The sequence below is a fragment of the Helianthus annuus genome, chromosome 6 (genome assembly GCF_002127325.2).
Source record: "Helianthus annuus cultivar XRQ/B chromosome 6, HanXRQr2.0-SUNRISE, whole genome shotgun sequence".
NCBI lineage: Eukaryota > Viridiplantae > Streptophyta > Magnoliopsida > Asterales > Asteraceae > Helianthus > Helianthus annuus.
Window position 1 is genome coordinate 130,930,323 of NC_035438.2, and position 20,562 is coordinate 130,950,884.

Consider the following 20,562-nt stretch of genomic DNA (forward strand, 5'->3'; position numbering starts at 1 on the left):
AATAAGCAGTCATTTGAGTGATAAAATATAAATTATATTTAAAAAAAACCATAGTAAATATAATTTTATATATAAAATAATATTGAAAGTTATATACAATTTATTTAAAAGTTATGTAAGAAAATCGATATAATAATTTTTTTAATGATGAAAAAAATAAATAATATATTAATACAAAGTTTGGTTTTGGTGTTAAATAATTTGGTTATTTAAAATATCTTAAATTAACAAGTTAAGTTTAAGGATAATATTTTATTAGAAAAATAGACGTATTCTATTCGACATTTAAAGTAGGATAAGATTTCATATTAATTTTTATTTATTTAGTAATATAAGATAGAAAAAAATATGATTGAATAGTTGGGAGGTTGTATGATGATAAATGGGTTAACTGTATTATAATGTCTTATGTTTTTAGTTATATATTTTTTTTAATTATTTTTAAAAAAATTAAGATTTTGTTTTTATTAGTTAAATCGATGATTTTATATTTGTAATTTTTTAGTATTATTTTATTAAAAAGTGCATATTATACATATAAATTATATTATGTCTTAAGTTATTAATGTCACCCAAAATGTTTTTTGATTTTATGTCAAGCATTATATATACAATGGTAAAAGATTAAAGTTTATTAGAGATAATTACATCGTAGAAAAGAATAAGAGTAAATTTATATATTAAAATAAAAAGTAGGTATCTGTCATATGATATCGAAAATAAAAAAAATAATATTATAAATGGGAAGTATACATTAAATTTAAACTAAATAATAATTATCTATAGTTAAGTAGAAGAGATTAAACAAAATAACATTTAGTAGGAGAGTTATCTATAATTAATTAGAAATGATTGAATTAACTAATAATTATCAATAAGATATTAAACTAAATAATATTTAGTAGGATGGTTATTTATAACTAATTAGAAGAGATTAAACTAAAATAATAATTATCCACAATACATGACCTAATATGATGACAAATGTCCTCTAAATAGTTTCTTTTATTATATAGTATAGATTTTACCAACAAAGTATTTGTTTATTGCAAATTACAATAATAAGTTAATTAAAAGTTTAATAGGTAATTTCATTAGGTATAAAATATAGAGTAAACTTTCGTTTTGCACTCTGTGGTTTGGTCAATTTAATGGTTTTGCTTAATATTTTAAAAATAGTCATTTTACTCCCTGATGTATCAATTATATTGCCATTTTGTTCCCCACCTCTAACGCAGTTAATAATCACAATTAAAAATAAGGGTACTTCAGTAATTTTACTTGCAATCAGAAGGACATTTTGGTAATTTGATATATACGGATTTAATGATTTATAACTAATTTATTAATTCATAAGCATAAAACTCTCTCTCACTACCCCATATATATATATCTCTCTCTCTCTCTACCTTCTCAGTAGGTTTTATAACCACCACCGCCATCACCTATGTGATCCCCACTACCACCAGTCGCCCATCACCACCCCTCCAACCACTCTTTTACCACAAAACGGATTTCCTTCATTTACTTATCTTTTCAGTTATTTTATATCTATAGTACGTTGGTTCGTTGTATTTTCATCGTGAACTTTAGATTTCCACAATAATTCTGTGTCAGAACAAATCTTAATAAATATGGGTTCATGATCACATGATGATGGTTTGTTATAAAAGTATTTAAATCAACAGTTTTAACTTATATATTTGTGTGTTAGTCCACCCGTGAAACTCGCAGGACTTTTAACTAGTTTTTTCAATAGAGTTAATAGCCAAAATGGTCCCTGAGGTTTGCTCACTTTTGCCACTTTAGTCCAAAATTCAAAATTTTAACTCTGGGTCCCTGAGGTTTGCATTTTGTTGCCATTTTAGTCCAAATTTCAAAAAACCAACTTTTTTGACTGTTGCAACCAGCCTACTTTGTCCTTTTGCGCAGGGGTATTCTGGGTTCTTATCTGAGTTTGTTATAATAACTCATAAAAATGACCAAAATACCCCTGCACAAAAGGATAAAATAGGCTGGTTGTAACAGTAAAAAAAGGGAGTTTTTGAAATTTGGACTAAAATGGCAAAAAATGCAAACCTCAGGGGACCTAGATTTAAAAATTTTAAATTTTGGACTAAAATGACAAAAGTGAGCAATCCACATAGACCATTTTGGCTATTAACTCTTTTCAATATAATAAACATAATTCTTCCCTTTTGAACCCCTTTTTCTAGTCTTGGGGCCCATTCAGAACGAGTAGAAAACGTCATGGTCATAGCGAAGTAGGTCCCCTGTCACTATCAAATCGGAATCCAGGAAAGAAGAAGAAACTTCATCCCGCCTTCCTCTTGACCTCCAAGTCGTACATTCACCTATACATTCATCCTCTGTATCTATTACGATCGCCCCCTTTCTCCCTCCCAATTTCATCTACTTTTCATGGCTTCCGGTGACGACGACAATGAAGATCACCCCCAATTAACATCCATCGTAATCATCACGTTACCCCCTGCAGATAACCCTTCCTTGGGCAAAACCATCACCGCTTTCACTCTCTCCAACCCACCAAATCATCCACAACCACCACCACCGCAACAACCACCGCCGCCGTCAGTCCCATCGTCACTCCGTCCGATTCAATCCACTCGTACGAGAGAAACCCTGTTCGCACACCCAATTTTGACCCTTATGGGTATTTTTCTTGTGGGTCTGCTGACTTTTTGTTCTTTACAATCTTCGCAAAGTCTTGTGAGTTTAGGCGGGTCTTCTACTACTGAAGTTGAAGAGAATGATGAGGAGGATAAAAAGGTTAATGGTTTTGTGTTACCGTTGTATCCTAAATTGGGGTATGGGGAAATGTTTAAAATGAGGGATATGGAGGTGAAGTTGGGGAAGTTTTTGATGTTTGGTGGGAAAAGTGCAGTGTTGCCTGTTGTTGATGATGGAGGGTTAATGGCTGGTAAAGTTGCAGCAGCAGCAGCAGCAGCTGGGAATAGTGCGGTTTTGCCCGTTAATGGGGATGAACTAATAAGAGATGGGTATGCTTTATTTATTTATTTATTTATTTATTATCATATATTTATATAGCTGCCTCTAGTTTATTCACATTTATGTTATGTCTACTTTTGTGCCCCATTGTTTGTTTGTTTGTTTGTTTTTTCTACTTTTTAAGAGCATGTGTAATGGTGCGGTATATCACCCTAAAATTGAATATGGCACCCCCATAGCGCCGCCAACACCACTACGGCGGGCGCTAGGGGTGATGTTTTTCCTCTCCCGCGATGCATTTCACAGCGTGATGAATCTTTCCCCTCTCACAGACATATACATACATTATACATTATAAAGCCCATACATATATAACCCTACTACACACTCAAGTTATATAAAGCCCCTCTCTTACACAACCCGCCACTTGTCGCATAACGCCCCACAAGGGGGCCTTAGACCCTACCTCATGATTGAAATGTGATTCATGTTAATGGATGCATTTGCGTTTTTTGTTTGTTCGTATACACAGTTATGTAAATGTTTAGCATAAAGTTATCAAGAATTTTCTATCTGCAAAATATACTCACTTTTGAATATGACAGGGTGATTGTGTGTATAAATGTACTAATTCTTTAGATGATTCATGGACTATTTGGATGCAATTCTTAGAGGGTGTTTGGTGTTGCGTTTTCAAAATAGATTTTGCGTTTTCAAAACTGCGTTTTGGAGGCAGATAAATCACTTTTTCATCCAAACACTTTTTTAGATTATTTATGTTTTACAAACGCAATAATCAAATAATCACTTCAAAACGTAATCCCAAACACCCTCTTAGATATTACGATGTTTGTGTTTATCTAACTGCTGGTAGCTCTTTTTGCTTATTCCATCTTTTGATTTCAGTTTATCACAATTAACATAATATATTCTAAATTGTTTGTAACTTTGTATGTGTGTTCTTTTGAAAACAACACAGGCTGTATTACACACAGATTCATGTTGGAAACCCTCCAAGACCTTATTTTCTTGACATAGATACCGGTAGTGACTTGACATGGATTCAATGTGACGCTCCATGCACTAGCTGTGCCAAGGTAAACTTTCATATTTACCGAAAACGACAATATGAAGGTTCCGCTGCTATAACAAGAATTGTGAATGCAGGGAGCACACCCGTATTACAAACCCGCTAGGGGAAGTATCTTGTCTTCTCAAGATTCATTCTGTTTTGATGTCCAACAAAACACCAAATCTGGATATTGCGAGTCTTGCAGTCAGTGTGATTACGAAATTGAGTATGCAGATCATAGCTCCTCTTTGGGGGTACTTTCAAAAGACAACCTTCGTTTGGTAGCTATAAACGATACAACAGTTAACTCTAAAGTTATCATAGGGTACGCTTCTTTTCTTAAACCTGGTTAGACAGTATCGACCCGTTTACTTATGAATTGGTTGCTTTAGGCTATGTTAACTGGTCAAACATGTATAATAAATGATTAGCATAAAACTTAAAAGAAAACTAAACAAATGTTTTAAATCGGTTTCTTTAAAAAAGTAAACTTTTTTTGGTGACAATATAAATTTGTAGCCACGTTTTACAATCTACTTAAAAAAATGTTTGGATAAAAAGTTGCCAAAAGTTTTTTTCTTATTTTTATTTTTGAGTAAAATGTCATTTTCGTCATTTTGTGACTTTCGTCCAAAGTTCTGTTTTTTCGCATTTGGATCCATAATGTTTGAAATCTTGCCATTTTCACCCGACTTGTTAACTTCATCCAGTTTTCTTCGTTAAGTCAGGGATATTACCGTCAGTTTAGTCATTGTTTTAATTAAACTAAAAACACTATAAAAAATAAAGATCCGCCTCTGTTGACATTATTTCTTATAGTGTTATTAGTTTAATAAAAAATGTCTAAAATGACGGTAATACCCCTGACTTAACGAAGAAAAACGGACGGAGTTAACGAGTCGGATGAAAATGGCAAAATTTCAAACCTTTTGGATCCAGATGCGAAAAAACAAACCTTTCGACGAAAGTCGCAAAACTGGCTAAACCTTTTGTCAACTCTAATAGTTAATACATGATCTTTAAAACTTTTCCTTGACGATAATTGTTTAATTAACACAAAATTTATATCTTTATTTGCTGTTCGTAGGTGTGCGTATGATCAGCAAGGCATACTTTTAAACTCTTTGGCAAAAACAGACGGGATCCTTGGTCTTAGCAGGGCTAAAGTGAGTCTGCCTTCACAGTTGGCAAAACAAGGTATTATCGACAATGTCATCGGTCATTGTCTTACATCTGATTCTGTGAGCGGTGGATACATGTTCTTAGGAGGTGACATCGTGCCGCAAGCAAAGATGTCATGGGTTCCTATGCTCAATGATGCTCATGCTTCCATGTGAGCACTTTATCTTTGATTTTTTTTTACTGTAAGAGTAAAATGCCATTATCGTCCTCGAGGTTTGGCCAGATTTGCGACTTTCGTCCAAAGGTTTGTTTTTTCGCATCTGGATCCAAAATGTTTGAAATCTTGCCATTTTCATCCAGCTCGTTAACTCCATTCATTTTTATCTGTTAAGTCAGGGTATTTTCATCTTTTTTGTTAACTTAAAGGGCAATTCGGTCTTTTGAATACTTGTACATTATGCTAAATGCTTGTACATGAAGTGACTGAAAACGTGCACACCTAAAAGTTGAGCCCATATACCGTGTTTCTTTGTATTCATCTTTCATTATTCCACACTAATATATAAAAAACATAAAAATAAAAAAAAAGAAACAAACCCCAATAAAACCTTACCTAATTACAAAAAGAGTAAGATGCCATTTTCGTCCCTAAGGTTTGGCCAGATTTGCGACTTTCGTATAAAGGTTTGTTTTTTCACATTTGGATCCAAAAGGTTCAAATTTTTGCCATTTTCATCCAGCTCGTTAACTCCATTCATTTTTCTCCATTAAGTTAAGTCAGGGGTATTTTCGTCTTTTTGTTAACTTAAAGGGCAATTCAGTCTTTTTACATTGGAAAAAGAAAAGAAAAATACTTCGAGCATATGCACGTGCATATATTCTGCCATCTCTGAATTTTTTTTAGAGTAGTTATTTCATTTCAATCATCAGGGCAAATTACATAAGGATAGCAGGTAGACGAGCAACAAACTCGTTATTACTGTTGAGGAGGAAATTCGTTTAATACATACAAATGGCCATATTTGACAAGCAACACATTAATATATTTAGGTGAAGTATCTAGTGTATAAAGTAAACCATTGGTGTTTTATTCACTATTTCTCTTTTTTTTTTTTTTGTCATTTCTTTTTGCCTTTTTTTCTCTATCTCTCTCCCTCATGATTCTTGTATGCTTCATTTTCTGATATATAGCTTTTTGTGTGAAGGAATTATGTTGCAGAAGTTTCTAGAATGACATATGGATCTAAGCAACTTGGTTTAGATCGTTACAATAAAGGAAATGGACGTATAGTCTTCGATAGTGGGAGCTCTTATACATACTTCACAAGACAAGCTTATTCTGATTTAGTTAGTACGGTAAATAACTTACTTTTACGGGATGCTCAACGTGTAATGGTAAATATACATATATAACTTTATTTGTTTATGCCACTTGTAATTTCAAGTACATATTTTGCAGCTTAAAGATGTCTCTCGTGATGGCTTCGTTCAGGATGCTTCAGATACAACACTACCCATTTGTTGGAAATTCAAAACTCCAATAAGGTGCTTACAAATTTTGCTTATATTTATATTGAGGGGAAAATATCTTTAATTTAATATTGCGTTTTTATATTATTTAACATTTCAATCAGTGTTGTCAATAGCGATGATAGCGGTCGCTATCGCGCGCTTCGTAGCGTGCGATCTTATCTCGCAATCTAATGATTAGCGACTCCATAACGGAAAAATAGCGGATTTTAGTTTATTTTTATTTTCATATAAATAGCGATGCCCATTAGGGCTTTCTTTCTGCTTTAATATGTATTTAGATGAAGAGTAAAATGCACGGATAGTCCCTGTGGTTTGGTGAAATTTCACCTTTAGTCCCCAACTTTTCAAAATTACACTCTTAGTCCTTGTGGTTTGACAAGTTGTTACTCGGATAGTCCCCAAAGCGGATGGAGGTTAGTTTTTCTAGTTAAGTGGGTGTGAAATGACAAGGACTATCCGAGTAACAACTTGTCAAACCACAGGGACTATCCGAGTAACAACTTGTCAAACCATAGGGACTATCCGAGTAACCTTCATCTGCTTTAAGGACTATGACTAAGAGTGTAATTTTGAAAAGTTGGGGACTAAAGGTGAAATTTCACCAAAACGCAGGGACTATCCGTGCATTTTACTCTTAGATGAAATATACATGTAAAAACAGCGTATTTTGATTAAGTATACATATAAAATATTTCTTAAATTTTCTTCTAGTGATCGCTAAACATGAAACAGCTCCCGATATTTAATTGCTATCGCTACGTAGCATATAGGTAGCTTGTCGCTTTCGTCCTCTATTCGCTATCGACAACTACGATTTCAATATTAAATTTTAAAACTCATTTTTGTATTTAAAGCATTTCTTCAGCAACCTCAATTCATACCGGTCCTTTATGATTTGATTGGACTAATAGTTTTTTAGATAGAATTCTATTAAGATTATACAGTACCACTAGATGCAGTTACTATAATAACTGGAAAATATTTACATGCATACAGATCCATCAAAGATGTTGAGAAATTTTTCAAGCCGCTAACCTTTCAGTTCGGGAGAAAGTGGTGGACTATTTCAACATATTTACGGATTCCTCCGGAGGGCTACTTGATTATAAGTGTATGTTTTTTTTTTTCCTTTTTTAAATAATTTGTAGGGTAATTCATTTGGCAAAGCAACTATGACTAACATTGTAATTCTATATATCTTTGTAGAACAAGGGAAATGTGTGCTTAGGCATCCTTGACGGTAGTGATTTGCTTGACGGATCACATATTATTTTTGGAGGTATGATTTTTTATTCCCTGATTAATGTGCAGTCCTATGTGGTAAAGAGTATTTTTAGCTATAAGCGCACCGATAGTTAGGGGTGAAATTTCTAACAAACCTACACACGAAATTTGCGGGTTTGGGCTTAGTCTAAACGGGCTGATGTGACGGGTTCGCAGCACCTGTTTATTTTTATATCTTTTTTTAATGTGTTTGATAGTGTTAAGTATTAATATGCAAACAAATCTAAGAAAGAAAAGTTTGGGTTAAACGGGCTGAGTTCGTGTCAAATGTCAACCCACGTCCAAACAGCCCTTTAGTCAAATCATAGTTATTAAAGGCGCTAAGCGCGCTCAAGGCGCATAGGCCTCGCCTGGGGCCTAGGCGTAAAGCGCAAAAAAAGCAAGGGCCTGAGAAAAATAAAGCGCATAATGAAAAAAAATTAAAAATATATTATGTATTAGAAAAAGAATACTATTCTTTAAATAAAATAAACAAAATCTACTATGGGGCTGTTTGGTAGCCTCTGAATGGTCGTTAAGAGGCTACCTCTTAATGGAACCATTAAGAATTTTACCAATGAGAAGGTAGAAGAATGTGACATGTGATGATTTACCATTGAGAGGTTACCTCTTAACCATTCAGACTTGAGGTTACCTCTTATTCATTCAGAGGTTTTAAACCATTAAGAGGTAGCATTTGAATGGTCATTAAGAGGCTACCAAACAGCCCCTATGTAACACTTTATATCATTTATTTAGTACCAAAAGTTCTAAAATATTAGTGTATTAGTGTAGAAAAGTAGTTTTCATTAGATAAAAGTACGGATCTGGCTAGAATCTTGCCGGAATTTAGAAAATTTGGCCAGAAACTCAACTCTCCTGAATCTAGGAATCTCGTCGGAATGTGCACCTGAACGAACACCTGGAGAATTAAAGCGCAATTTCCTCGACTTAAGGCGCAACTGCCTCGCCTCGCCTGAAAAATGGGCCTAGGCGCAAGAGGCGATGGCTTTTAACAACTATGAGTCAAATGCCAAAAAAGAGAACAATCTTGTGGAACAAAATTAACACACACATTGATACTTTGCATAGGTGGGATTGGGGATGGGTGAATTGGTAAATTCAGCTTGAAACCTTAAAAAGTTTGCGGTATTGCCTTTAACATGGCTATCTTTTGTTTCCTTTTCAGACATCTCGATGCGTGGAAATCTAATCGTGTATGACAATGTGAGGCATAAAATTGGGTGGATGAGATCAGAATGCGACAATCCGAAGCAATCTAACAATCATCTTCCATCTCTTTGAGGCAGTTTATATTGTACATATCATATTGTAAATATTTAAGCCACATTTTCAACATCTTTCTCTTGTAGACTTGTACTAATCTTGTGAATACACCATTCTAAAGCCCCTATATGTTTTGTCTTGTTTCTTGAGTGTATGAATACACCATCTGACGTGACGTTCGTTGCTTCCATCGTGTGTGTTCTTCGGTATTCGTAAAAAAATGTGTGTTTTTCACGAACATTCTATGGTTGTAATAATAGTTTAAACGAATCGCAATTGGATCACTAACCGGTTTAAATTGTGTACACGCTTCCGCCGCCATTAATATGAGATATTAATAAATAAATAATATATTATCTTATTGAAAATAAAATTTGTACACTACAAATCCTAAGAGACTCTTCATATGTTAGATTGATGTGGATACTCCAATATATCATGATGCACATATTTAGACACCAACGGTCCTTAACATGATAACAATATACAAAATCAAGATAATCAAGTCTAAATATAAAAAAGAAAAATTGAATTTTAATAATTCAAACTAACATCAATTGGATGGTAATAATCGAAACTATGATCTATTGGACGGTAATAATCAATACTTACAGTTTGATCAATGACACTCTCAACTTTCATTTTTTGTTGCCAAAAGCAATCCCAGTAGCATGTTGATCATAGATTTTTATACTTATTTTCCACTTGATTTCTCTCACAATGGTGATTATGAATGAAATGAAGAAACGTACAAGCAAAATCGTGTATAAATCAAGTGTAACTTGAGTGTGAATCTATGACGATTATGATACTAAGATTGCCCTTGGCAACATAAGTGAAAGTTGGGAGTACTATTGATCAAATTGTAAGTATGGGTTATTATCGGTCAATGTGTCATAGTTTAGATTATTAAAAACTAATTTTATCTGTCAACCCCAAATTAAAATAGAAATGGGGTCATAAATCACTCACATTATCAAGAACTGATTACAATGAAAATGTGGATGGGTACAAGACTTGTAAAAAATAAAAACATGTTTTTATCCACCTCCTATCACATCAATAAGTTTAATCAAGAATCATAATTTACTATCGTTAGCTCTATTATACTTTCATCCACCTCCTATGACATCAATAAGTTTAATCAAGAATCACAATTAGTATCATTACTTCTATTATACTTTCGTATCTATAAATAAGTGTCGTGTTTCATCCGGATCTTTAGGTACTCCCGTGGTTCTAATGCGAAGTTTTTTCTCTGAGTTTTAAATGTTTGATGGTCTATGCAACCAAAATAGGTGATATCAAGTTTATATTACTTGTTATAAAGTTTTGTAATTAAAGTTTTGAAATCATTATTGTAACATCCTACTTTACGGCGTATAAATAAGGTGTTGGATGTTCATTTATACTTCAAAATGTTTATAACGGATGTGATTGATTTTGTATTAAAAGAGCTTAAACAATAACAATGATCGTTGAAAGTTGAAGGGCTAAAATCATCACATTGAAAGTTGAAGGACAAACTTTAAACTTTGTCGAAGTAGGCTACACAACTATGTAGCATTGGGTGTACACGACCGTGCACACGATGTTGAGTCAAAAAGCAAGATTCGCACGCTTATGAAAATTCAACATGTGTGTAGGTTTGACATGGGCTTGTACAAGCTTATATTACTTGTTATAAAGTTTTGTAACCGAATTTTAAAAATATTACTATAGCATCCTATTTCACAACATATATATAGCGTGAAGTTCCAATAACCAGTCCATGGCCAAAAAAATCAGAGAAACAACTCGATCCAAACTGGCCGAGCACAACCTGTCTATTATTCGATCTTATTTTCAACTAAAATCCAAACTCGCACCTCTTCCAACACAACCCAACCCGATCCAATTTTAACCTAATCGATGACCACTGAACACCTAATAAAATTGGGTGAGGCCCATTTCGCGACTGTAAGCCCAATTGTACCCCTATAAAAACCCATTTGGGCCATCCTAAGCCCAATCCCACTTCCCTCTTCCCGAACCTAGCCTCCTCGAAAGGTTGCCTGAGCTCGGCCGACCCCGGTTTCATTTCGTTCTCAACATCTCCGATGAGTGTTTCTCATCGGTAATAATTGATCCAATTTAAAGGTATGTGATGGTCTTTACGACATCTTTCATGCCCATTAGCGTATTACATCAGAAGCAATGCCATTGAGGCTACCCATTAATCTTCCAACCTATTCGTTTCGCCTCTCTAACCTCCAATTTGTTTCGAAAATCTCATCGGTTTCAAAATCTCAAGGTCAAATTGAAGTGCCTGGGTCACTTTGGTTTGTTAAGGTTGTATGCACACTATGTGTTCGACGAAAGTCCTCACTGAAAAAAGTTATTGTTTCTGATTATCTTCGCAATAATTTGAATCCCCTTATTGCTTGTAGTGTTATTGAACATATGATTAGTAGTTTACACAACCCGGAATTGGCTTTTGGTTTTTTAGAGTATAGTAAGAATATGTTGAATCTTGTTCATTCTGTTGAGACATATAGTTTTGTTTTACGGGTGTTTTGTCAAGTGGGTATTCATGATTTAGCTAGACAGGTTATTGGTTTGATGCGGGTTGATGGGTTGGTGCCGGATAGTGCGGTTTTAGGAATTGTGGTTATGTCGTTTGTGGATGCCGGTAAGTTTGAGGTTGCGAAAGAGTTGGTTCTTGAGCATAGTGGCGTGATTAGTTTGTTTGTGACTAATAAACTATTGAGTTCGTGGGTGAGGAATAACCAGGTGGATGAGGCGGTTGCGTTGTTTGAAAACATTGTTTTAAGACCGCGAAGCTATTCTCCCGATGCATGTGCGTTTAACATAGTCATCTCTGGTCTGTGCAGGGCTGGGGAGGTTGATAAGGCTTTTAAGCTTTTCAACCAGATGAGGAACTTCGGGTGTTTGCCTGATTCGGTTACGTATAATACCCTTATGAACGGTTTTTGTCGTGCTGGTAATGTTACAAAAGCACACGAGTTGTTAAACGAAGTTTGTATGGTAGACGAATGTTCACCAAATGTGGTGACTTTTACTTCGGTTATATCAGGATACTGCAAGCTAAGTAAAATGGAAGAGGCGTTAGTCTTATTCGATGATATGATCGATCGTGGAATTAGACCTAACACCATTACATTTAACGTTATAATCGATGGCTTTGGAAAGATAGGCAATGTTAGTTCGGTATCAACCATGTATAAGAAAATGCTTACTTTTGGTTGTACGCCTGACGTTATCACTTTCACATCGATCATCAATGGCCATTGTCGCGTAGGAGAATTGCACAAAGCGTTAAACGTTTGGGATGAGATGAATAGAAGAAATTTGTATCCAAATTTATACACGTTTTCGATTCTTATTCATACTTTGTGTAAAGAAAGTAGATTAAATGAGGCGCGCGCTCTTTTAAAACAATTGAAGAGAAGAACTGATATTGTTCCTGAAGCGTTTATTTACAACCCCGTGATTGACGGTTTTTGCAAAGCAGGAAATGTTGATGAAGCTAATATGATTGTAAAAGAAATGGAAGAGAAACGATGCAAGCTTGATAAGCTAACGTTTACGATTTTGATAATCGGGCATTGTATGAAAGGGCGAATGGTGGAAGCGATAAGACTTTTTGACAAGATGGTTCTAGTTGGTTGTGTTCCGGATTCAGTTACTGTAAATTCGTTGGTGTCACGCCTTTTAAAGGCTGGGATGCCTAAAGAAGCGTATCAAATAAGGAAAGCAGTTTTGGGTGTGCGGGTCCCACAAACAGATGTTTTATGTAGTAAAAAGATTGATATTCCTGTGGCTGTGTAGCTGATATGGCGTTTTGATGTTGGTTTTGGACATAGCAGTTATTGTGGTCATCGGTACGTTCAGTTGTGCAAAGAGCTCAATACTTGGCATTATCAGGTGTGCATTTTATAAGTATACATGTATTTATTTATACCAAATGCGTTATAAGGTGCGTTACAAAGTGCAAACCACAGGGACCATTCGCGTACTTTTAGAAAGCTAGGGACCAAATCCAAAATTTTGATAAACCACAGCGACCATTCGTATACTTTACTCTTAAATTTTGATAAACCACAGCGACCATTCGTTTTTATTTTTTTTTTAATTTTGAGAGATGTCACATTTATTAGTTTTAACCTCTGTTTCTTAACAGATCGAGTCTGAAGAGTATTCTAGAGTCCTGCTAATCCGAGTCCTGTTCGACTTCACCACAAAGATGTGGGTCTCAGATGTATGCTTCAAATTCAAGGATACATCAGCAGAACAAGGTACAAAACGGGACCCACTATCATGCCACATCATCATTCAGATGATAAATTTGTTGATATTCTACACGTGCTAAAGTTAGGGACTTTTATAAATTTCAGGTGATGGTACACGTGTTTAATCTGAATTTTCAACTTGTTATTGACATCAATAAGATCTTTTGGTGGCCGAGGCACAAACACAAACGCCAAAGGTTCGCCATGTATACGACATGTTCGAGCAAAGAAACAATCAGGTTGGTTGATTTCTTCATTCGTCACTGCTTTTGCCTTTGAAATAAATTTCGGTTCCTCGTTGATTTATTATACATTTTTTTCTTTCACCATAAGATTTGGTATTTCCGGCCTGAAGATTTACATATTTTTGTTCATTAATTTTAGAGAAAGAAGTACAGTCTTGAACTTGTTTCGGCAATATCTAATATTTTTGGGAAATTGTACTAGGGCAACATGTTTTAAAGGTAGGCCAAAGGCTAGGATGCTAAACGGGTCATGTTTCTGGGTTACTAGTGAACCCAACACCCATCCGAAAGGTGACAAACTTGAAATTTGTGTCAAACACACAAACATGAATACAACACGAATGTTTGTGGTGACGTGAACACGACCCTCTTAACCTGTATTTTTTATATATTCTTTTTGTATATTATTGCTTTAATACTACAAATTTACAAAAAAAAAAAAAAGTACGGACATTTAATTATAAAATTTTATGATAATTTTGCTTTTACTCTTACTTTTATATTTTGTCATAATTTTCCTAACAAGTTTAATCTAATCCGACGTCTCCACAAACTCCTATTATGGACCATGTCTGCAAAGAGGTGCGGGTCTAGCGAATCCCGCTTAATCCTCTCTCATCACAAGTTAGTTTCGGCCAGCCTCTACTCTTCATTCCCTCCACAATGATGGTTTATATGGTTATAACTGTGGCCATTGTCGATCTACTAGTAACAATGACTAAACCATCTCAACCTTCCTTCCGTATATTTATATTTTTTAATCTAAAGTTTCAAAGAAAATAATATTAATAATGATAAATGAAAAACGAAAAAAAAAAAAAAAAAAACTAGAGGGAAATTAGATCCACTTGTTTAATCAACACTATTTGACATCTTTATAAGTTGTGGTATAGGTAATACTATGAAAAGAAAAATTATAAATTTTCTATCAAGTTTCTGTCCCTGACAAAATACCTGGACATCATGACTGATAACCTCATCATCTTTCTCACTTATTAAAACTAGATATGGTTTCCTTACTATTCTTTCTTTTCCTCTCTACGTTCACACGCTCTATTTCCACCACCACTGCGGCCGCCACCACCACTCTAGACGTTGCCTCCTCCACAAAGAAAACCCTTGATGTCCTAAACCCCGCATTACTCCAACGCCAACAAGTAAAAACCCAAAATGAAACCACATCTTCTTTGTCTTTCATTATACGCCCTCGATCCTCCATCCACCGTGACCAACACCACCATGATTATGAATCATTAACTCTCGCCAGACTCGCTCGTGACTCGCACCGAGTTACCTCACTCTTAGCAAAGCTCAATTTCGCAATCTCTGGAACCAACAAGTCAAATTCGGTGTATAAAGTGGAAGATTTAACTACTCCAGTTACATCAGGGTTTTCTCAAGGAATCGGGGAGTACTTTGCTAGGGTTGGATTGGGTACGCCGGTGCAAACGTATCACTTGGTGATTGACACCGGAAGTGACATAACGTGGCTTCAATGCGAGCAGTGCTTCAATTGCTACCAACAAACAGAGCCCATTTATGATCCTTCGGGTTCAAGTTCATACAATGTGTTACCCTGCACCTCTCAACAATGCGAGTCACTGCACCCTCGGAATTGCTTGAGCAACCAGTGCTTGTATCAGGTGTTGTATGGAGATGGATCGTCTACCACCGGTAATTTTGTTACAGAGACGATATCGTTTGGGAATTCAGGATCTGTTCCGTCAGTAGCCATAGGTTGTGGTCACGATAACAAAGGTTTAGCGGCTGCTGCAGGGCTTCTCGGACTCGGCGGTGGTCAGTTATCTTTTCCATCTCAGATCAAAGCGACGTCGTTTTCGTACTGTCTTGTTGATTTCGATTCTAGCAGGGCATCCACTCTGGAATTTAACTCCGCACCCGCGGGGAATTATGTCACCGTACCGCTGATACGGAACCCTAGGATAACGACTTTTTATTATGTTGGGTTGACCGGGATATTAGTGGGTGACCAATCGCTGCCCATCCCTCCTTCCATTTTCGCCATTGACGAATCTGGAGGAGGTGGAGCAATTGTCGACTCCGGCACCACCTTTACTCATTTACCAAGTCAGGCTTACAACGCGTTACGCGACGCTTTCACACAGCAAGCAATAAACTTGAAACCCACCGTCAGCAGTTCAGAGTTAGATACGTGTTTCGTTTTTTCGTCGCTGACCAATACGGAAGTCCCAGTGGTGGCATTTACTTTCGCCGGTGGTAAAACATTGTCGTTAAAAGCGGGGAATTTTTTGATTCCGGTGGATTCACATGGGAAATTCTGTCTGGCGTTTCAACCGACGATGGATTCAGTTACAATCATCGGTAATATCCAGCAGCAAGGGACACGTGTCACTTACGAGATGAGTAAATTGGTCGTCAGTTTTTTGCCTGATAGTTGTTAAACTAAAAGGAAACATTTGATCATAATACATGTATTATCCTTTATACAAAGAAACGAAATGAAATAATGTTTTTGTTTAATTTGACTAAAACGACGACTTTGGAGTTAATTAGTGGTGTAAGGAGATCCAAATCATTTGACTAGTACTTGTTCTTCTTTTCTTAATTTGACTAGTAAGGAATATTTATATAATTCGAAAAAAATGGATATATCTTGGAATATAAGATTGAAATTTCTTGGGTTAAATCTTCCTAGCTCCTTCGTTGGTTAATATGTGGAGATGAAATCAAAAAGACGGTGGGCATGTTAGCCCGATGGGTGAATTACTGACTCCCTTAAGTCGAAGTGGGTTGGGCCGGATTAATTCAACAAGTAGGTTAGGTTAGACTAATTAAGGATTAGTTATTAGTTGATGCACAAGTTGGTGAGTTAAATTAGACATAATTATTAGTCTTTTTATTATCTAAGTAATTCTAGTTGTGTTTGAATTGGGATTACATGTCTAGCAAGTTAGGCTTGTTGTCTCAATTGTTGTTTGGCCCAAGCGGGGGTCCGACCCATAAATGGGCATATTAATGAGATTAAACAAGTCACAAGCCAGGGAGCTTTGGGGATCAAATTTTACAAGTTTGTTAAATTGGTTAAGTTTCCTAATTCCATTATAATCAATTATGATAATGTGTTGGCTAGCAAGGTAGGGTTAGTTTATATAAACCAACTTAGGGTTTGACATAATTAAGAGAAACCGAGTTATGGTTGAAGCATGGTTGCAGAAGTCGCTAAACGCTCCTACGTCGGTCAACTGGGGAGTTGCGAGTACTCGTACATGGTAAATTATAAAGAAATTAATTTTCGGAAAATTATATATAAATCAAATATCATAAGCTTCTTAGGAAACGTCGGTGTACAACTTTAATTTTAAATAATACCATATTTTATTTATTCTTAATTAATATATCATATTAATCATAAAGTGGGAGCATGAACAAATTGAAATCTATAAACCCGTTCACTAATCCATTTGCAATTCGTTATAATGAAACCATATGGTGTTTTGTATTACTAACCTTTAGACGAAAAACTAAAGCTTTACACTGTTAGGGCCCAAGTCTCAGTTATTATGGATCCCATATGGCGTCTTCTGGATAAATTATCCTTAACGTGTAGAACGGGATCTCGGAGGATCAAGGATCCTTAATGTTTATTACGGTTTCTAATGATTGTTCTCGATGTTTTCTTATGTTTATGTGCAGGGAGGCAACGTGGTGGACCAAGTCCAAGCTGGAATATCGACGATAAGTTGTTGAAAGCTAGCACGTGCCTATTTTTCGAACGGTTATGAACGAAGACGTGGGTCTAGCGACAATATCGCATTTAGTTGTTATTGTTATATTCAAAGGCGTTGATCAAGTGAATTAATTAATTCAATTCGCATATACACACACATTAGACGAATAGAGCTTACACTCAACACTCGGCATACATACGACATTGTACCAACTTGATCAACTTCCGTAGTTGTATTGGATTTCACTAGCTAAGAGCATTCACAATCACATCTCTTACTCCATCTCTATAATTATACTAAAAAACACTACCTTTTCTCTCTTTATAAAATGTTTTTAACTGCAGTTCAGGTGACTTACTGTGAAAGTAAAGGAACATGCTATGAAGCACTTAAGGCATAAATAAAGTGGCTATGTTATCAGAATAAAGAAAAGAAAATGTGTTTTGTCAAAATAAGATTTATCCCTATAAAAATCTTTGTAATATGGGTTTCATCTCAGTTGGTTAATATTTTACAACTCTGAAATATTCCTAACTACGGTCCTGATGAAATTTTCCGCTGCGAATTTAATAAAGATCGGTACCACTGCTGTAACTGCTCACGACTCTCGCCCAGGGTGGGATCAGGGGTTGTGACACACAGCAACTGCTGAAATTTCACTAGCCGGAGAACAAGATTCCGGTCAACACTCTTCTATATTTTTATGTGTTTCTTTCAATTACTCGGATAAATAGAGAGTCAAAGACAAAAGCATAGAAAATCATCATAGTTTGCTACTTTTCACTATAAAATCAGATCGACTGCTAGATGGTCAACCGACGGACTCTCCGAAACCCTCTAGTAGTTCCGCCCTCGCATGTATTGATAGATAGATAATTCATATTAATATTATTATTAAAAAATAATAATATTAGCAGTAGTAATAACAGTAATAAATCTATAAAACATAAAAACAACCAAACCAGAATGTAATATTTTGAGGGGTATAAAAGAAATATAAAATATAAAAACAACCAAACATGAATGTAATATTTTGTGGGGTATAAAAGAAAGAGATTGGGTCATTGGGTACATCTAAGCAATCTTTAGCTTTTTACTTGAAAAATAATTCACCAAGTAGCTACATGAATAAAAGGTTACACTACCCCCTCAATAATTTATGATAGTTGGTGTGGATTGAACAACGATTACCACAAGCCACCTTTTTCCAGATTTGACACTCTAAAAAATAAATTAAATTAATTAAGAGGATAATCGTTTAGGTCATGACCACACCCTTAAGGTAGTGATTTTAAATGGTGAATTAGAAATAGATGACATGATGGCAATATGGAAGGAACCTTTTAGCCTTATAAATATCTAGACACTTTACTACACGTTAATTTTGTCCATGTCGGAAGACTGTCATGTCACGACACAATTTTTCGTTCATAAAAATCATCGTCTTTCTCAGTTAACTCATAACCAAAAACCAGATATGATTTCTTTTTTCTTCTTCCTCTTTCTCTTTCTCTCTCTCCTCTCCTGCTCCCATTCCACTACCGCTATCGCTTCCACCATCACCACCAACACTTTAGATGTCGCCTCTTCAGTGCAAAAAACCCTCGACCTCCTAAACCCTACTTTCCTCCAAAAACAATCCGAAAAAACCCAAACCGAAACCAAAACTACTTCTTTGTCTTTCACTTTACATCCTCGATCCTCCGTCCACCATAACCAACACTACCACGATTACGAATCATTAACTCTCGCCCGACTTGCTCGTGACTCACACCGAGTCACCTCACTCATAACAAAACTCAATTTCGCTATCTCCGGAACCAACATATCAGAGACGAATCCAGTGTATAAAGCGGACACTTTAACAACGCCCGTTACGTCGGGTTTATCTCAAAGAAGCGGGGAGTACTTCGCAAGAGTTGGACTCGGTACACCGGCCCAATCGTATTACATGACAATCGACACCGGAAGTGACCTAACTTGGCTTCAATGTAAGCCATGCTCCAATTGCTACCAACAAACCGACCCGATTTACGACCCGTCGGGCTCAAGTTCTTACAATGTATTACCTTGCACTTCTGAGCAATGCGAGTCACTTGACACGTCAGCATGCGAGAGTAACACGTGTTTATATCAAGTGTCGTACGGAGACGAATCATTTACCGTTGGCGATTTCGTTACCGAAACGGTGTCGTTTAATTCAGGATCTTTTCCGTCCGTAGCCGTCGGTTGCGGTCACGATAACGAAGGTTTGTTCGCCGCCGCAGCCGGACTTCTCGGACTAGGCCGACATCCGTTGTCTTTTCCGTCACAGATCAAATCGACGTCGTTTTCGTACTGTCTTGTTGACCGTGATTCGGCCAACGTGTCCACGTTGGACTTTAACTCCGTACCGCCGGCGAACTCCGTCACCGTGCCGTTACTACAAAACCCTAAGATGAAGAGTTTTTATTACGTCGGGTTGACTGGAATATCCGTCGGTGAACGACCGTTACCCATCCCACCGTCCATATTCGCCATCGACGGTTCCGGAAAAGGTGGAGCGGTGGTGGACTCCGGCACTGCCGTGACTCGGTTACACACTCAGGCTTACAACTCGTTGCGGGACGAGTTTACTCAGCAAGGAAGTAGCTTGAAACGGACTAACGGATATGGGTTGTTCGATACGTGTTTTGATTTTTCGGAAATGACGAGTGTGAAGGTGCCGGAGGTAGCGTTTATTTTCGCCGGAGGTAAAACGTTGTCGTTACGACCGGAGAATTATCTGGTTAAGGTTGATTCAAGTGGGAAGTTTTGTCTGGCATTTGCTCCAACGGCGGATGCATTGTCGATCATCGGTTCTATCCAGCAGCAAGGGACACGTGTTGGTTATGATATGGGGAATTCGGTCGTTAGTTTTTCGCCAAATGATTGTTGAATTATTAAGGAAACATTTGATCATGATATGTGTATCTTTTATGCAAACAGACAAATGTACCTGGTACTGGAGTACCTAATAATTAAATAATTTGTTTGCTTGATGTGACACATGAAAGTGTAATGATATGAATGTTGGATTTTACGAAAAA

General features: G+C 36.2%; 4 protein-coding genes across 5 annotated transcripts; all 4 read left to right on the forward strand.

The window, feature by feature from the left end:
- The first annotated feature begins 2,287 nt into the window (after nucleotides 1–2,287).
- LOC110884856 (aspartyl protease APCB1) lies at nucleotides 2,288–9,435 on the forward strand. Its single transcript, XM_022132559.2, has 9 exons — nucleotides 2,288–3,020; nucleotides 3,950–4,067; nucleotides 4,138–4,367; nucleotides 5,130–5,375; nucleotides 6,370–6,520; nucleotides 6,624–6,709; nucleotides 7,694–7,808; nucleotides 7,904–7,976; nucleotides 9,150–9,435. Exons 1-9 carry the CDS (start codon nucleotides 2,422–2,424, stop codon nucleotides 9,263–9,265), a joined length of 1,734 nt encoding a protein of 577 aa, XP_021988251.1. The 5' UTR covers nucleotides 2,288–2,421; the 3' UTR covers nucleotides 9,266–9,435.
- Nucleotides 9,436–11,262: 1,827 nt separating this feature from the next.
- On the forward strand, nucleotides 11,263–17,764 carry LOC110884858 (pentatricopeptide repeat-containing protein At2g06000). 2 transcript variants are annotated; one of them, XM_022132560.2, is made up of 4 exons: nucleotides 11,263–13,174; nucleotides 13,431–13,545; nucleotides 13,645–13,778; nucleotides 17,460–17,764. In XM_022132560.2, the coding sequence occupies exon 1, from the start codon at nucleotides 11,444–11,446 to the stop codon at nucleotides 13,076–13,078; it is 1,635 nt and encodes a 544-aa protein (XP_021988252.1). In that variant the 5' UTR covers nucleotides 11,263–11,443; the 3' UTR covers nucleotides 13,079–13,174; nucleotides 13,431–13,545; nucleotides 13,645–13,778; nucleotides 17,460–17,764. The 2 variants fall into 2 exon arrangements, with proteins under 2 accessions (XP_021988252.1, XP_021988253.1); XM_022132561.2 differs by lacking the exon at nucleotides 17,460–17,764 and adding an exon at nucleotides 13,987–14,138.
- LOC110884859 (protein ASPARTIC PROTEASE IN GUARD CELL 1-like) lies at nucleotides 14,641–16,441 on the forward strand. Its single transcript, XM_022132562.2, has one exon. It carries the CDS (start codon nucleotides 14,792–14,794, stop codon nucleotides 16,205–16,207), a length of 1,416 nt encoding a protein of 471 aa, XP_021988254.1. The 5' UTR covers nucleotides 14,641–14,791; the 3' UTR covers nucleotides 16,208–16,441.
- A 1,117-nt stretch (nucleotides 17,765–18,881) lies between the features above and the next one.
- LOC110884860 (protein ASPARTIC PROTEASE IN GUARD CELL 1) lies at nucleotides 18,882–20,562 on the forward strand. Its single transcript, XM_022132563.2, has one exon. The coding sequence runs from the start codon at nucleotides 18,885–18,887 to the stop codon at nucleotides 20,409–20,411; it is 1,527 nt and encodes a 508-aa protein (XP_021988255.1). The 5' UTR covers nucleotides 18,882–18,884; the 3' UTR covers nucleotides 20,412–20,562.

What these genes read in the sequence shown, in the direction of transcription:
- LOC110884856 (XM_022132559.2), top strand. Translation starts at nt 2,422, where the DNA reads ATGGCTTCCGGTGACGACGACAATGAAGATCACCCCCAATTAACATCC. An exon ending in GATGAACTAATAAGAGATGG is followed by an intron (nt 3,021 to 3,949) that starts GTATGCTTTATT and finishes AAAACAACACAG; the next exon opens with GCTGTATTACACACAGATTC. An exon ending in AGGGCTACTTGATTATAAGT is followed by an intron (nt 7,809 to 7,903) that starts GTATGTTTTTTT and finishes ATATCTTTGTAG; the next exon opens with AACAAGGGAAATGTGTGCTT.
- LOC110884858 (XM_022132560.2), top strand. Translation starts at nt 11,444, where the DNA reads ATGCCATTGAGGCTACCCATTAATCTTCCAACCTATTCGTTTCGCCTC.
- LOC110884859 (XM_022132562.2), top strand. Translation starts at nt 14,792, where the DNA reads ATGGTTTCCTTACTATTCTTTCTTTTCCTCTCTACGTTCACACGCTCT.
- LOC110884860 (XM_022132563.2), top strand. Translation starts at nt 18,885, where the DNA reads ATGTCGGAAGACTGTCATGTCACGACACAATTTTTCGTTCATAAAAAT.